Source organism: Pleurodeles waltl, chromosome 4_1 (assembly GCF_031143425.1).
Source record: "Pleurodeles waltl isolate 20211129_DDA chromosome 4_1, aPleWal1.hap1.20221129, whole genome shotgun sequence".
Taxonomy (NCBI): Eukaryota; Metazoa; Chordata; class Amphibia; order Caudata; family Salamandridae; genus Pleurodeles; species Pleurodeles waltl.
Genome location: NC_090442.1, coordinates 777357381 through 777374961, shown reverse-complemented (window position 1 = coordinate 777374961; position 17581 = coordinate 777357381). Strand labels below are relative to the sequence as shown.

Sequence of the window (17581 nt, the reverse complement as noted above, 5' to 3'; positions counted from 1 at the left end):
AATAGGTTTGAAAAATATCTGAAGATTGGGTGTCGGTGTCTCTAATAAAAGGGGCTAAACAATTTAGCAAACTGTGAAACAAGCAGAATCTGCTGGCGTTTGAAATTTGCCAGCACAGCAAAATTGGCCTTCAAAAAAGCCATCGGGCAAACATGAGAAATGGAAGAATGTTAAAGTTTGTTGGGTTTTCACTCGATCTCGTTTTGCTAGAGAGGTTCAGGCAGGTTCTGGACACTTGGGGGCATATTTACAAGCCACTTGCGCTGCCGGTGCATCACGTTTTTTGACACACTGGCGCCACATAATGCATACCCATATCTACAAGCCCACGCAATGCCACTTTGCATGGCTTTTCATGGCCTCGCAGATATGGTGCAAGACAATGCAGTGCAAGTCACTGCTTTGCCTTACACTGCATCAGGGGAGTGTTCCATGGACGTTGAGGTGGGTTTTCCCACGCAACACCGATGGGTTTTGATGCATTGCCAGATTTATAAGGATCTGTAAACCTGGGAATGCATCAAAACTTTACACCTCCCCAGTGCAGGCGCAACAAGGAGAAATATATTTTTTCCTCGTTTTTTCCTCTTTCTATGTGTGCTGCATTCTGCAACACACACAGAAGGAGCAAAATGCCTCTCTGGATTGTTTTTGTGCAGAAAGGTGCCCTTCATGCACAAAAACAATCCTCCATGCAATGCAGGCACCCTTGCACCGCAGTGCAAGAGTACCTGCATTGGCACTAGACAGCAAATTGTGCTCCAGCGCTGGGAGTAAGGACAGAGATGCACCATATGTTGTAAATACAGTGCATGTCTGCCCTTTCCAATTTGCATTGGGCAGTGCAGTGCAGAGAAAATACTTGTTGCGCTGCCCTAAGCCAAATTCTTCTAAATATGCCCCTTGGTTCTAGAATCTTTGGATCCTGTCTATTAGTTTCTCTGGCAACCTGGTATAAATCGTTTTACAGCAGCATAAGTGGCCATCATGAGGAATCTCATCAGCTCCACCCCATGGTCAGTGTTGAAGAGTGGAAGGATTCTCCAGGGTAAGGGAGACTAGCATATTGACAAGAAGCTCAAAAATGACTCAAAAGTTCTGAGGTTTGTCAGCACCGGGCTATACAACTACTCAGTTTACAGATCATTTGAAAGACAGTAAAGTGAAGTGAACTCTTTTTCTCCCATAATCATAATTGCTATATTGGTACCATTCAGGCAGAGAAAACTGATTCATCCAGAGACATATATGGTCTCAGCAGGTGGATAGGTTGGCCTATTTTGCCATCCTGTTTTGTATCCAGTATCCAAAAGTGGATTTAAGTATTGTCAATGTCTTTTGGACCAGTTTTGCCATTGGCACATACAAATAATGAAGAGAAGACATGAAAAGGAACCCACAAGGCCCCTTTTATGGTGAAAATTGCATTGGCCCAATGGCCTTTTGTCTGTGGCAAGGGAGGGAAGGCTGGACCCTTTGTAACTGTGGATCCTTTGTCTCCACCTTATTTCGCAAGTCTGCAAAGCAGTATGTCATTGTCTAAGGAGGTGTAGGCTGATATGAGATCAGTGAGTATGAGGAGTGAATTCATTCTGGAACAGAAGCAGCTTTGGTGATCACAAATAATACGTTTGTGTTCCATGTACTCTTGTAGCTGTCATGTAATATCTATTTCCATGAATCCCCCATCCTTTCTTTTAGATCCCTTGAAATATGCCACTATCATGCATCTGCTAAAGAAATAAGATTATGTTGTGAGATCTGGTTCAAGAGAGGGGATGAATTGCTCCAAACAGATTGAGGTACAGCGTGCTAGGGGGTTTGTTAGATGCCTTTTCCTACTGGCCCTGCCTAAGGACTTCCTCTTTGGTCTCTGGTTGCTAAGAGATGAGGGAAGTGTGAATCAGAGGAGGGGTCCCTGGATGATAAGCTTGCAATCCATGTTTACAAATTGATGGCTGCACATGATGTGCTAGGATACTGTCATCAATTAATTGTGCACTTACGATTACAACCACCAGAAGCTACCTGACTACCAACTCCCTTTAAATCAGGAAAGAGCAAGGTCTTAATAATTTTTTTGTAACTTACAACAGCCTGTCTTGATGACAGACATGGGGTACCTCAAAATAATTGATGCTGTTTTGTAAACAAAAAGTTTCTTTTACAACTTATGGAACTATGATTAAGGTGGCCTTAAGATGACTCGTGGTCTTGTGCTTCACCCATTTGGTTATTTGTGTGCTCCATCGCAGAAGGGCCTTCTCATCAGTTCGGCAGATCCAGAAAATTAATTAATTAGATCTCAGATAAGAATCTATAAAGCTTGGTATCTTCCTTCTAAGGGAAAACTTAAATTATCCTATCTTGGAAGTTTAAACATGTTGCACAGACGTTGAAGGAGATGCTTGCTTTTAACACTGGGATTGACAGAAAAACATTTGGCAAATTTCTTTTGGTGAAGGTGTAACATGTTCTTAATAATCAGTATTCTTTTCCCTCTCTAATGAACACACAAAACTTTCAAGAATTTGAAAAAAGTAGCTGTAATGTTGAGCTCAATAAATCAAGTAACGTCACATTTCAAGCAATGCCTCAGATGCATTAGGCTTCACAACGTAAAAAATATTTATAATTGGAAACTATTCCTGTCCAAAAACTATTCATGAAAAATGGATACATTGTAAATGCTATGCCAGGAGGAGCAATAACTAATGCTGTGCTTTTATGAAACAAAACAAAGGAAGTCGACCTATGCCAGGTACACCCAGACGTAGTGTGCACACAGTAGAGATAGTTTCTCAAAGCAATACTCAGTAATGTAATAATACTTCTCAATAGTGTACCACATAATTGAGTTTTATGACTATTAGGAAAAGTATAAGCATGTTATGTTATGTTTATAGTGTACAACTCCCCCAGAAAGGCTTCCTGGCACTGAAACAGAAGCCTTATAGGCCGATCCAGGATCAAGGTTGGGTGAAGAGCCAGAACTTCAGTTTCTTGTGGAATTCAAGAAATGAGGAGGAGGCTCTAATGTGCAGGGGAAGGTCATTCCAGGTTTTGAAGGCAAGGAAGAAGTAGGCAGGGCCAACGGATCTGGTTCTGCACATGCACGGAGTGGCAGGAGAAGGGTGAGGTTGGCACTAGGAGTCCGGCTGAGCAGACGTGTCTGCTACCTACCCGGACATTAACACCAGTTGAAGTATGTGAACGCCAATGCTGTGTGACGCTTTGAAGTGCGTAAAGACTGCTCATTTCTGGATTGGACCCCATGGAGCTCTATGAGGTGTGGGTGATATGAGTGTGTGATATGAGTGCTGGGTAGTAAGTTGAAGGTGAGCCTGCCTACAGACTTTTGTATGGTCTGAAACTTCTGATCAGTTGAGCATTGATTCCAGCATGCAGTACGTTTCTGTAGTCCAGCTTGCTGGTGATAAGGGCTTGGGTGACGGTCCTGTGAGTGTTGGTTGGAAGCCATTAGAAGATCTTCTTGAGCATCTTGGGTGTGGAAGCATAAGACAGAGACTGAATTCACTTGGCCAGTCATGGTCAGTTAGTTGTCAATTACTATTCCTTGATTCTTTGCACGGGTTGCCAGATGGGGTGTTTGTCCGCCTTCGGCATGCTACCAGGTGGAGTCCCAGCACGAGGTGTCTTTGCAGAAGATTACTACTTCCATCTTGTCAGTTTTGAGCTTGAGGCAGTTGGTTTTCATCTATCTTGGTAAGACATGCAAAATATCAGACTGGAGTTTTATGCTGGTGGGTCAAGAATTTCCCCTACATGGTGTACAGAGTGATGTTGCCCTGCCCAGCACACCCAAATGGGAGTACCTGGTATTCTGATTTTTTATTTCTCCTTTTCATGAGTTTCACATGTAGAGCGGTGTGACAGCATGCTGTGTTTTGGGATTCTGGAAGTTGTGACCAAAACTGTTTATATGTGTCACTGTAGAGGAGGCCAACTGGCCCACTCATGTATGGATCTGCTACCATGCATTAACACAGATCCTGGTGCTATACCCCAAGAGTATTTTGTGTTTTATGTATGTGGCCAGTATGGTACACATATTGTGTGTATGAGTGAGCCAGAGTATTGGCGGACTGTCGGTTCCATGTTGGATGCCTTTACTCTGGCCTTCTGCACAAGTCAAAGATTAGACTTTTTCCCAGATAGTGGATGTCTATGGCTATGGCTGATATTCCTGAAGCTGGTGGAAGGGAACCTAAGTACTGAAGTGGAAAGAGAGGGAACAAGGCTACTTTAGCAATTCAATTAGGCCTTTTATAGATTGGTCGTGAACTGCTATTTAGTAGATGGTGGGAGCAAAGGTTGGGGTTTGCAGTGTCCGTGTTTAACGTGGAAAAGACCCCCTTAGTTGACGCTAGCTTGTTGTCTCCCCTGAGCTCTCTGTTGCATGGCTGATAACAGCTAGGTGCAGAAAGTTCACACATTTCTGTTATGGGTGCTCCACACTGGAGAATACAATACTATGAGAAACATCACTTTACACAAAGACTGGCCTGGAGAGTCTGGAGTCTGGAGAGTGGCCTGGAATGAATACTTGAAAGGAGAATCACTTTATTACAGTTCTAAATATACAGACAGTGGATACACATCTCCTGTCATCTTTAACTGTATAAACATGGGAGCCATTGTCTCATTTATTGTTCCAGTTCCAAGAGCTGTGTGTACAAGAAAAGGAGTGCTCCACAGAGGACTCAGTAAACTTCTGTACAACCAGAGTTGGTGTCTGTCTGACATCCAGCTTCCCAGGGTGAGGGGACACCAGCTGCAGATTTGTCTTAGTGAAAGAAGCTACCCATCTGACCTGAATTGTCTATAAATCAACCCGTGCGCTGAAAGAGGGAAGGAGAGCGCCAAACCTTCAGCAGGTTGGACTATACAGGAAGAGCCAGAATCAGCAAGACCACAGTGCCAGTAGAGTCTGTCAGAGGAAGGAGGGGGTTTAAGAACTATTTGCATGCCCGAGGTGCATCTCCCCAGCAGCAGTTCTGAGCTGGAAACACAGATCTGTAAATGCCTATACCACTGCCACCAAAGAAGTGTGCCTGTGGCTGCCTACATCGTAATGACCAACTTAAGTGTGCCCACAGCTGTTCACACCTCTGGTACCAGAGAAGTGCATCTCAGCTGTTCCCCTTGCTACCCGAGGATGGTGTGATCCACATGCACCAACCCACCACTGGCTATACCAAGAAGAAGACAAGGTCACTGCAACTTCCTGTTACCAGAGCTTCCAGTCAGAGGGCTCCAATAGCAAACTCATTTTCTCCCTACCCCATCACCTACTCAGGACCAAAGGAGGCTGTGCCAGCTTGAAGAGCGCACCTTCCCACATAAGCGGGAAAGAGAGACTGCACACATTGCTGGGTCTCCGCTGGCTGAGCCCTCCCTGAAGGAAGATATACATGAGGTGAGCCTTTATAAACTGAAAGAGGGGAACAGTACTCCATTGGGAGCTTCCCCATCTCAAAGGGAGTATCTGCATATGAGCCTCGATTTATGCCTTCTCGGACATTCTAACCCCAGGGGAGACACTTAATTCAGAGGAGGGACACATGAACGGGGGAAGGGGTGAGTGGCATACTGAGGTGCAAAAGCACCAGTGCCAGTTCTATTATATGTTTGATATTGCATTTGTGGTATTTATATTTAAGGGTGTAATAACGTACCTTTTTCCCAAAAAGAAAAAAAGGTAACGCATTGAATTGGACAATCAATTATTATTCTGTTGGGTGATTATTCAATACAGAACTTGAGCGCCCCCATACTACTTGCATGAGAAGCCTGTGACTACTTGCTGTTGCCACCACTGAGACAAAAAAGAGGTTGTTGTTGGCCCAGGTGCAGAGTCAAAGTAGGACGGACTCAGGACATCAGAGGTAAATGACTTCAGCCCACGCGGTTGAGGCCCAGGAACCCTTTCTTGCCCAGTGACTCTCTAGATGGGATCTAACATGTGCCCTATGCCAATGTATGCCCCAATATATGGGTTCCAAGTTCCTCTTAAGTCAGCAGGATACAATGTTTCCAGACCTTTTCTTATCAATTATTATTGTTGGGTGCTTTAGTACAATTGGGTCAAATGAAAGCAAGAACAGAATGCAAATCTAAGAATGCACTGATTTATTAAATGCAAGCTAAGAACATGACTAAACCTGATAACCTGTCAATATCGAGTGATTTGGTAGTATTGTTCCTAAAACTTCCAAAAGTGTCCAAAACTGTGATGGACAAAGTCTTTGCAGTGTTGAGGTTCTGTGGAGCAACTCCCTGTCCTCACTGCCCACACCATAACTCTGACACACTTTGTTCTTACAGATGACAGGATGAATATAATAGCGTGTTGTCAAAACCCCTTTGAGAGGGCCATGGGGTCCTTAGAGGTTAATCTACTCAACAGTGGGAGTTGAGACCTTTTACTCCTGATGTCCCTGGAACCAACTTACTAAGGATCCTGAGAAACTGGGTCAAGTTCCCCTTCTGTACTTGACTCTCAGTGGTAGCTATGGTCAAGCAGCCCAAGGCTCCCTTGTTTGGTCTGTGAATACAGGTCAGTGAACATAACTCAAAGAGCACACAGTAATGCCTATAAATCAATATCTAGTCAAATAGTTATTTATATAATACAAAAGAAGCATTTTATTTCTAACTCTATGCAGTCAAAGCAATTTTATGGCATGTAAACAGTAATACATTTCCCCTCGAGGTCAGAGCTCTAGTGTTTCACTAGGGTATCCCTCTGGCACCACTCTTCATAATGTGGTAGGGGTTATTGCCCATGCACTGGTGGCCACATCCAGGGAATGCTCACTAGTAGACCTTTACCGAAGAGCCCACTCTGACTCATCTGAAAATAGTCAAAAGTGTCTTGGCAATGCAGCGCCTTCAGCAACAACTTTCAGTAGGCACCGATAGGCCTATAACTAGTCTACCCACTCCAACAGCAAGGAGGCGTGCACTGTCTTAGCGAGTGCCACTCACACTGCTTCAGCCTTGTGCAGAGAGTTGGCTGCACGTGGTTCTCACCTGGGCATATGCAGCCGGTTCCAAAAGTGATCGGAGCTGCTTTGGTGCTCCTCCTTTAAGGTAAGTCTTGGGCCTTCCATCCGTGGTGGGGGAATTGGATTTATGTGCTCCCGACTGGTGTCCCGGTGATGCTACGATGCACACACTGCACCTTCCTCAGTTTCACAGGGGAGAGGTCCGACTCAATCGTTGTTGCTTCATGGTGACCTACAGGTCAGGGCTCAGATTTCTCAGGTGACGGCCAGATCATCACAACCACTTAAGTATCGGCAATCCCTCCTGGCATATGGTATTGCCATATTGCTACTGTGCCAAAGTGCCAGCCCTCACCACAGGGTAGTCTGGACCATGGCAGTCCCTCCTGGTAAATGGGGTTGCTGCTAGGTACCACGCAGGCTTAGGCCCTTCTGATCCAGCAATAACTTACACAGCACCTCTCATGGCATATGGGATCGTTGCCACAAGTGCCACATGGCTTCACTTGTCTTGCATGGCACTCTGCTCACAGTTATTCTTACGTTGGCCCACTCCTGACATACAGGATTAATGACTGGAATCTGCACACTGCCAGTGGCCTGATCAATGCAGCAGCCGTCTCCTCACATCTCACAATGGGAGTCACTCCCTTCAATGTTCTCTTCTTCCTCAGAGGGCACATTGGTCTTGGCAAGCAGGCAGACGCTAGTGCTCAGGGCTTCAGAGCCGGTGGCATTGGTTTCCCTTGGTGATGGCCCCTCACCCAGCGGGGAGTCTAGCAGGCCTTGGGTGCCAGTTCTGATCACAGGCAGAAGTCTTGCAGAGCTTCCTCTCCTCATACAAACCATCTGGCTGCTTGGCAGATGACGAATTTTGTGGTCTTAACCTCCCCTTCTTATAGTCCATTTCCAGATATCAATGTGATTTAGGGTCTGGATCTTTGAAATTCTATGTTGGGCTTCTGCTTGTTTTAAGTGTACACTTTTCTGTCTCTTCTTCCTTTAAAGGCTGTCAGTCACAGCAGGAGAGATTCTGAATCAGATCAACCCACAACACAAGCCATGGGAGTGACTAGAGTTCAAACCTAGTTGTCAGCCACAGTGATATGTTGATAAAAAGGTTAATCTCATGCTCCCAGGCCTACTCTTTATGATTCCCTTATCAGCCACATCTCCTTCCTAAGATGTGTCCAGGCCCTTTTCTTGTGACCTATCACTGAAGCAAAGAGTCCCCTTTGAAGTGTAAAAGGGGAATCTCTCTCTCTTTTCTCCAGCATGTCCCACTCAGCTCGCAAGAATGAAGGCATACACAAGTCTGTCGGGAAGAATGTACACATGTCTTCATAAGGAAGTCCTGGGCTTCCTAAAATGGAATCAGGGACCTCCATTTAATGCACCCTTACACTCAGTGTATGGGCATAGCACATACACTATAAGGTACTTTTACCACCATGCATTGTGCCATACCAAGCACAAATACATCCAGGCACGCATTCATTCTGAGCACACTGCTTAGTACTGTAGCCTTTCTGCATGGTGCCATGGTGTGCTACTTGCAAAAACACACTGCCCCCCCACACATTCACCATGTGTGCACTGCAAAACACTTCACATTCCATATATTGTACTTCTCGCAAGCACACATACAACCAGCAGGTTTCCAATGCACAAGCATTGCATAGCACTACATCTCTCATGTAAGGTATCCCTTGCAGTTATACAAACACCTAGTGCACACACTCAACATGCATGTACTGCACAGCACTGCGCTGTCCCTGCTCTGTACCCTTCCCAGACATACACACATCCAGCGCAGAGTCACCACTCATGTGCTGTGCAGCACTCCACCTCTAAGTGATGTAGGCCAGGGGTGAGTTAAGCACACAGCAGTGGAACTTTAAAATGTGAGTGAGCCTGGTGGCCTCGCACTCCAGTGACAGGTTAAAAATGACCTGTTCATTCCTACTGATCACTACACAGTATTCTGCAACCACCATGCTTGTGCTGCTTAACTCCTGGTGAAGGTAATGGCCTTCCACCACGATGGGGTAGTGCTTTTGGCACCTGTCCAACAAGACCACAATCCTTGAGACATGCCTTTTTCATGGCGCATAAGCATGATCCGTGTTTGCCCATGGCAACAAAAAATTTAGAGATCCAGACAATAGTACTGTTGGGCACTCAGAGAAAGAGTATGTGTCTTTAACAATGCAGATTACTTTTCTGTCCCAAGACAGTGCAGAAAAGTGATCTAAACCTGTTACTTACCAGCACACGGAAACTTCATATCACCCAAGTGATGAATGTATGTAATTGATTAAGGAAATATTCTATTGTATTTCCAATGGGAGGGGTTGTGCTTGTGAGAATTCCTGTATTTAAATTAAATCTTGGAAATTGTGGTCTTCTAATACTAGTGATGTGACTGTCCTCTTGCTTCTAATATGACTTAAATACAGCTGTTTATCTCAGTTACCATAAATAAATATTAGAATTGAGGTGGAAATTTGGTTTATTTTTGTAGCATCTGGCAGTGTGAGGAATTGGTAAGCACTGACAACCTAGTTGAAACGCAGAACTCTGGTCATCTAAACATAGGAATGAAGGACTAGGATCAGACCATTTATCAGCAGTTCAGTGCTTCCTAATGGTAGTGTACTTCAATGAGGTAATGCACCAGCTACACAGAACATACACTGAGCCCAATTCACAGATCCAGTGACACGTGGAAGTCAGAGTTGCAGGCAAAAATGGCTTGATTCACAAATTCAGGTTATCCACAAAACGTGGCCTTGCCCTCTTAAATCCTTTTTACCACAGTATTACCTAGGTGGAGAAATATTGCACATAAGTAAATCCCATTCAGTGGGTGGGGCATTGGCATAGCAGTGCAGTGTAGCCTTAAAAAGTCTGTACCTCCCAAGGAGAAATATTTTTCCCATGGGAAAAAGCCTTTGCAATGCAGGAATTATCACACAAGGCCTTTACCACACATCATTTACCATACAATGCGTTTAGCACACACTTTTACCATGCATATGCCTTTACCGCGCAATGCCTTTACCATGCAATGTAAGTATATTTAAGGTAAGCAGGTGTATGTATGTGCATAAGTATGTATATATATATATATATACATATATATATGAAAGAAAAGATGTCCTGATCTGCGTTTTACGGCGCACTTAATTCTCCGGTGGTGCTGGTTTGAGGCAGGACAACCATATTTTCAAAAAACAAGATTCTCTTTCTGTTTTAGCAAGAGAAAACCGCACTCTGTCGTTGTGCCAAAAATACCTTAACTTTTAATACATTCGTGAGATCATAAACAAACAAACAGGAATCCCCTGACGCGTTTCGGTCTCACCAGACCTTGTTCACAGGTGTCCTGTGTCCTGAGTGCGGTTTTCTCTTGCTAAAACAGAAAGAGAATCTTGTTTTTTTATACATATATATATATATATATATATATATATATATATATATTTAGAGACATACCTACATACATATATATGGACACTCATTCGGTGTGGTCGCTCCGCACCTAAGCGCCGGTGGTGCTCGACTGCAGATGCGCGCCACCGCGTCTATATGAGGTCGATGAAAGCGAAGATGCCGAAATGCGTTCCTGTGGAAATTGTAAATTAAACAATATTCAACATTCGCCTTGGAGTGATGATCCTCTTTGAAGATGGGAGAAAGTGTTACAATAACATATATATATATATATATATATATATATCTGTAACTCCTAAGGACAAATATTTGGTCCCAGGAGAAATCACCTCCAATTAGAACGCCACAAAGTTTAGGTGTTTTTCCTTTCCCGTCACACCTATTAAAGGATTAATGTGTACGTTTGCGATTGCTGACAAGCTTACCGAACCTTCATGCCATGTAATACCCACTCCCCATCACTGTTCATACATTTTCAAATAAATATCTTCATTTGACTAAATCCCTTTACCAGTACAAAGCTGTTTTTCGAAGTTGAAAAGTGGCTTTGCAATCACGTCTGATTTACGATCATAGATATCTTCTGAGGGGGAGGGGGGGCATTTTTTTTTATTTATATGCCATGTAGCATCATCTTTGACAGGGTAAAATCTCCTTCCACACACCCCTGTGGCTGGCTACAGTGTCACTACCTACAAGTTACAAAACACGGCTAAAAAAAAACAAAATAAGTACTGGTCTGCAGGTTAAAGATCACTTGTCATTTGAGAGTCTGTCTTTAGAGAGATGCTGCAAGAAGAAAAACAATTATTTCAAGGGCCTCTATGGCCATTTTTAAATATGAGCTCCTACGAGTTTGTAAAGGATACTGTAACACCTCCCTCACTTCTAGGTTCAGTGCCACTAATTGTCACCCTACAGGACTGTGGCATAGAAATGAAATAATGTTGTCTTAACGGACTGTTCATTCAAAAATATCACATTCTACCATTATCCCGTAAGGAAAAGAACATTTTGAAGGGAGATTAAATGGTGTGTATTTATTTTTTTGTTCCTTAGGGGGTTAGGTTATGAATCATCTCTTGGGCTGGTTTTGTTGGTGGTGGTAGATTACAATGTGTTATTAAATATCCAATGATATCAGTAAATTATTTATTTTTTCATTGATCCAGGAAACCAACATAGTGAAACCACCCCAGATGAAGATTGTTCAAGAACGGCCACCCTGACTTCACATGACCCCCCACTTCTCTTTGACTTGGATTCCGATCCCGCTGAGCATTATAACTTGTTGGCTGGGGGAATAACTCCTGACCTTCAGCAGATCATGGAGAACATTACACTGGAAAAGGACAAGTTTGATACAAAAATGACATTTGGTGAAAGTCAGGTTGCAAAAGGAATAGACCCGCAGCTGGAGCCTTGTTGTAATCCCACTTGCACACCTAAACCTTTCTGCTGCCGGTGTAGCTCATAACTGTTTTTTTTCTTTGGGAGACTTTCCTGCTCAATGCACCATAGATTGGGTACCCAAAACTGTGGTTCATTGGCTGCACAAATATATTTCCCAGTGCATATCTTAATCATGAATACCTGTACTTCTGTTGCTCTTTTGAATGGACCAGCTTGAGGCAGAAGAAACCGAGTAAAGTCCACTGAGATGAAGCTAGGTGCTCACTTATGCCACAAACCTTTGATTTTTCTAAAACCACTTTCTCTATATGCTGTAGATAACCTCGTAACATAGGGCCAGATGTAGCAAGCAGTTTTGCCCATTCTGTGTCTATGGGAAAATGCGTTCGAACATATGGCCCTTAACGCCTTCTGTTCATGTTTTTATGCCTTCATGGATGCTCTAAACGTCAGTAATAGGGCTTTCCTGAAACACCCCACAGTATATTTTTCTTATTACATCCAGTTCCTTCTATTCCACAAAAAGCAAACTTACGTTTTGAAAGAGTGAAGTTATTTCAAAGTGTTTAAGTTAGAGAAGACATGCAGCCTTTGAGAATAAAGCTATTTCCATTAAGGCTTGTTAAGTGTTGTATCCTTAAAAAAATGCTTGGTTCAAAAAGCTTGCATTCGTTTCTTTGTATCGGTTTCAGTATAAACAAATGAGATGCATGCTTTTAATTCCCCTTGTAGAAGCTATAAAATTAAAACAGGTTAAGATTAGTGGATGACTCCTTGTCTCCTGAGTTTCCAACAATACAACTTTCTACCACCTTCTTTCTCCTATTCCCCTACTTCAGCCTGGGATGTGCAACTATTTGAAGACGTTGTTTGTCGATCTGTTCTCTCTCTTCTGGCCATTTAATTAGGCCACTAGAGCCTGTACTTGTACTTTGCAGGGACTAATAAGTATATAACAGAATTGTTTTGGAATTATTGTTAATGAACGTTTCTTTTTCTGAATGGATTCATTTTCACATTGATAGCCATTAAGATTATCTTCATTTTGAGTGATATAATTGAGGCGTCAAATTCGGCATAATGCCCCCTAGGCAAAATAAATTTGGGTTTCGCACTTGTTATCAAGACCGGCTTTACGGTCTCTTTCTGCTGGCTGAATACAAGTATTTGCTGAAGGACATTATCCGGAGTAGTGGCTCGTTTCTTGCACTAGATAACTTGCGGGATCTTTGATAATGTAAATATATATATATATATATATATATATATATATATATATATATATATATATATATATATATATACATACATACACATACACACATCACCTGGCTGTAGCCACTAGGTACTTACAGTTAGCACCTAATTCCCATAGAAGTCAAGAAAGGAGAGAAAATTACCTCTAATGCCATTAAACTCTGTCTATCAGCTGTCTTTATTTGGATGGAAACCAACCAGCTCAAATGTAATACCGATAAGATGGAGGTTCTTAGCTTTGGCCACAATTCTAGCTTCAACTTGCAAGCTCAGTGGCCAGTATAGAATCTAGGAGTCAAGTTCAACAATCAGATGACTACACATAATCAAATGAATACAGTAGTTGACACGTGCTTCCGACTCTTGCGCTCGGCTGAGGAATTTCTGCATATTCCGTCTGTACCGGTGAGAATCACAGTGGTACTGGCATTGATTTTGTCCAGGCTAGACTACGCTAATGCCCTGTATGCCGGTCTCCCACTATGTCTGCTGAGAAAACCGCAATCAGTTAAAAATGAGGTGGCTCGCTTGGTGCTTAATTCACCATACCGAGCTCATTTGTTGCCACATCTGTGAAATCTGCATTGGCTCCCTGTGAACAAGCAGATCTTATTTAAGGCCCTTCTCTTAATGCACAGAGCAATTAACCTATCAGGCCCAGCTTATCTGTCATCCAGAATAGAACACTATTCTCCTAAGAGAGCCCTGCGCTCATCATGTGGCCATCTGGCCATAATTCCAAGGGTCTTTTTAATAAAAGCAGGGGGCAGATCCTTCTCATTCCAGGGACCTCGAGTCTGGAATAGGCTGTCAGTAGAATATCAACAAACTGAAGCCAAAATAAACTTTAGCTTCTTTTCTTCCATTTTTCTCTTACTCTCTTTATAGCACTGGGACACTCTTCTGAGTAGCCACACGCTTAACAAATCTGTCATTTATTCATTCAAAGACAAAGCACTTTTTATATTGTCAATAACTTTGGCGCCGTTTGACGAATCTTCATGAACTTTTCAAAAGTAGTGGCCTGGTCACTTTAGGTGCTGTCTGGAAAGTTTGGGGTGATCTGTGAAGTGGGAGGTGAGAAAAAGGGGGTCCTAAAACGTGTTTTCCCCTTGTAATTTCCGAAATTGAACACAGCTACAGCCTGAACCACTGAAGAAATTACACCAAATTTGGCAGAAAACTAGGTCTTGGTCCAGAAAGAGCACTTTTTGTGATTTGGTACAAATCCGTTCAGTAGGTTCAGAGTTATTAAAGGAAAAGAAAATCATAAATATCTAAGGACGCGAATCCAGGGGGAAATCAAGGTTCTGATTGGCTGGCCCCAACCTGACAGGAAAGTTGTAGCCACCATTTTGTTTCTCGCTTGGGCTGAGGGAGGGGTAAGAAGTGCAAAAACAGATAAGGGGTCAGTATACAGGTATCCTGACCCCATAAGATGCATGTCATGGAAAAAAAAGTTTTTTTCTAGCCAAACCTCAGATACTTGGCTCTACCACAGGGCTCAGTGCGACCCCCAGTGTAAATCCATGATGGATCTGCGGGTCCAAATAAGACTTTAAAAAGAAAAAACATTCACACACAAAACCTCCACTGCGCATGGCCAAAGACCGTGTGCAGCGTGGTGTTGGGTGCATGTGGGGGTTGCAGCCAACCCCTGCTGTGCACGGCCAAAAGGTTTGCGCAGTGGTGGTTGTATTAATGTACAAATTATATTAAGTACAAAAAAACATAGACATTTACTGAAAACACCAAAGGTTACAGGGATGTTTTAGTTAGGTTGATGTCTTACCCACACAAAACCATAGAAATTCAGCCGTTATAGGTATACTTATCTGAAGAAAACTATAACTCATACAGTTAGGTAACTTTGCGCCACAAGTTATAGTTTCTTAACATAAGTACAACTCTATTATAACTGCTGACCATGTTTTGTATGGGAAGAACGTCAACCTGTAACCTTTGGTTTTCTCAGTGAACACACACTTAATATATATGTGTGTGTGTGTGTGTAACCTACTGGTGGTTGCAGTAGGTAGTTATAGTTAGGACCCTCACCATGCACAGTTTTTTCGTCAAAATTTGCAAATATTACATTGATATTATCAATGCTGTTATGAAAGATGGAATAAGTGCAGTAATTTGTGGCGTAATTAGCAGTGCATGACGAGGGCAGGAGTTATAGTTACCTTAGGGCATGAGTTGTAGTTACCCGAAGTAACTCTAACCATTACTGGTGAATTTCTATGGTTTTGTACGTTTAAAATGTGAGCCTAGCTATAACATCTCTGTAACCTTTGTTTTTTTTCAGTGACTTAATTTTTTTTTTAACGTACAGTAATTTCAATTACTGTACATTAATCCAAGCACCGCCACACGCAGCCTCCTGGCAAGCCCTGAGGCCACCCGCTATAAGCACCCAACCTTGAACCGTGCACGGTTTTCACCCATGTGCTGGTGAGGTTACCCGCAAGACCTAGCCTGCAGCCAGACCCTGCGACCAGCACCCCCTAACCACCCAAATTCACGCTGTGCACAGCCCTTTGGCCATGCGTGGCAGGAGTTGCTGGGTGTGAGAATAGGTGTGAGGGGGTGTATCTGGGGTGAGAGTGGCTGTCAGATTGTCTGCATATCAGAACAAAGCCCTGGGGAGTTGGCAGTCCCCAGGGCAGTGGGCCAGGAGGCCCCCGGCTTTTATACACATAAGTCCCCCAAACTTGCCCCGCCCAGGGGCTTTACAGTAACAAAGCGAGGGAGACCGCACTTCATTTTTTAATGATTTTATGCATATCCAGCTTTAAAAAATTTCAAAAGTGCTTTTTAGCTGTGTTTGGGGGGGGGGAGGGAAGGGTCACCACCACAGCTAAGGGGTCAGGGTGTTCATATTCAGTCTCCCTTTTTTTTTTTTTTCACTTTTGTTTGGAGACTTGGCTTCAGTTGAGTCCCAGGATGGCTGATGACACTTCAACGACTTCTGTTGTTGAAGTGTTATCAGCCAATCAGATCTCAGCACGAGGTTGGGAAGGGTTGCGGATCCTTTGCATCCCTAGATATCCAAATTTGTATTTTCTTTAATTTCTCTAAAACTACTGAATGTAACTACACCAAAACAAAAAACGGTCGCTTTCTAGACCAGGACTTACCTTCCTGCCAGATTTATTGCAATTCCGTCCAGTAGTTTCTGCGCTATTTCTATTCAAAATCCCTTTGGAAAAATCAATGTGGAAAAAGTGCTTTGGGCCCCCCCATTTTTCTTGGTCCACCCCCCCCAAAATCCCCTGCCCCCTGCTTGGATCACCCAGAAACGTTCCAGACAGCAGCTGACAGGAATGGCAAATTTTGGGGGGAAATTTCACGAAGATTTTTCAAGCGGCACCAATGATATAGGCAAGTCAAAAAATGATATTCATATAGAAACTCGGTCCTAACTATAACTATCTAGTGGCGGTCGCCTAGCGTGTATAAAGAGAGAAAGAACCCTGGGTTACCCCTAAGGTTATACACAGGTAAGGGTCAGCATTTTCCACAGTAAGAGAAAATGTCAATGCCTCTGCAGATTATTCTTATCGATAAACACCCCACAAGCCCCATAGAAAAGAGGCAACAGAAGCGATTCTGTCTCTGAACCCTTTGGACACAAACACGGATTATACTTACATACACTAGACAAGCCCTTATGGGTCAAGCTGAACCCACTATGGCAATTCCTAGAATAAACTGGAGAACAGGTAAGTCATACACAAGGATTCTAGAAAACTGTAACAAGCAAGATCTTGAACTTCAAGAGAATTAAAGCACAGATAAAACTGGAGAACCAGTAAGTCATACAAGGATTCTAGGAAACTGTGACAAGCAAGAGACTTGAATGTCAGAAGAACTAAAGACTGCAAAAGAATCATAAAGAGAGGGAACAGAAACTAGGCTAGAATCTAACACACAAAGGAGAAATTACAGGAGTTAATGTAGAGGCAAAAATAATAACTAATTAGAAAATAATAGCAGGAACAGAAAGAACACACTAGGAACAATTATAAAGGGAGTAGCTCAAGGGCTGCACCAATAGTACAAAAAGCCAGACAAAAGTAAAAAGCCAAAGTTAGCAGTACTGAGGAAATTTGTAGGAGGCTGACGGCAAATAAGCCTGACAAAAATCTGTAGAAGGCTGCACAGGAACAGGGCGCAGAAAACAGGGCTGAAGCAAGCAGTTCCAGTCTCTCACAAGTCCTGGAGGAAAGAATCCACTACAGAGGAACACCAGAACTATTCCCATAGAAAGTAAAAAAAAAAGCCTTATTGACTACTAGGCAGTGCATTATCGGTCTTGAAGTCCATGGAAACAAATGTAGGTTTTCAGTAGGGGTGGATGGTGAATTGCGCTCTATTGGTAGAGTTTGCTGAGTTTTTGCCACTCTGCACTCTGCTTG

General features: G+C 43.1%; 1 protein-coding gene across 1 annotated transcript in view; it reads left to right on the top strand.

Moving 5' to 3' along the window:
- The window catches only part of LOC138288161 (arylsulfatase A-like), a 480219-nt gene extending 467210 nt beyond the window's left edge, over positions 1-13009 (top strand). Inside the window, exon 9 of the mRNA XM_069229468.1 lies at positions 11660-13009. Within this exon, the coding sequence (XP_069085569.1) occupies positions 11660-11964 (305 nt within the window). The 3' untranslated portion in view covers positions 11965-13009. The remainder of the gene's footprint in view (positions 1-11659) is intronic.
- The last annotated feature ends 4572 nt before the right edge of the window (positions 13010-17581 follow it).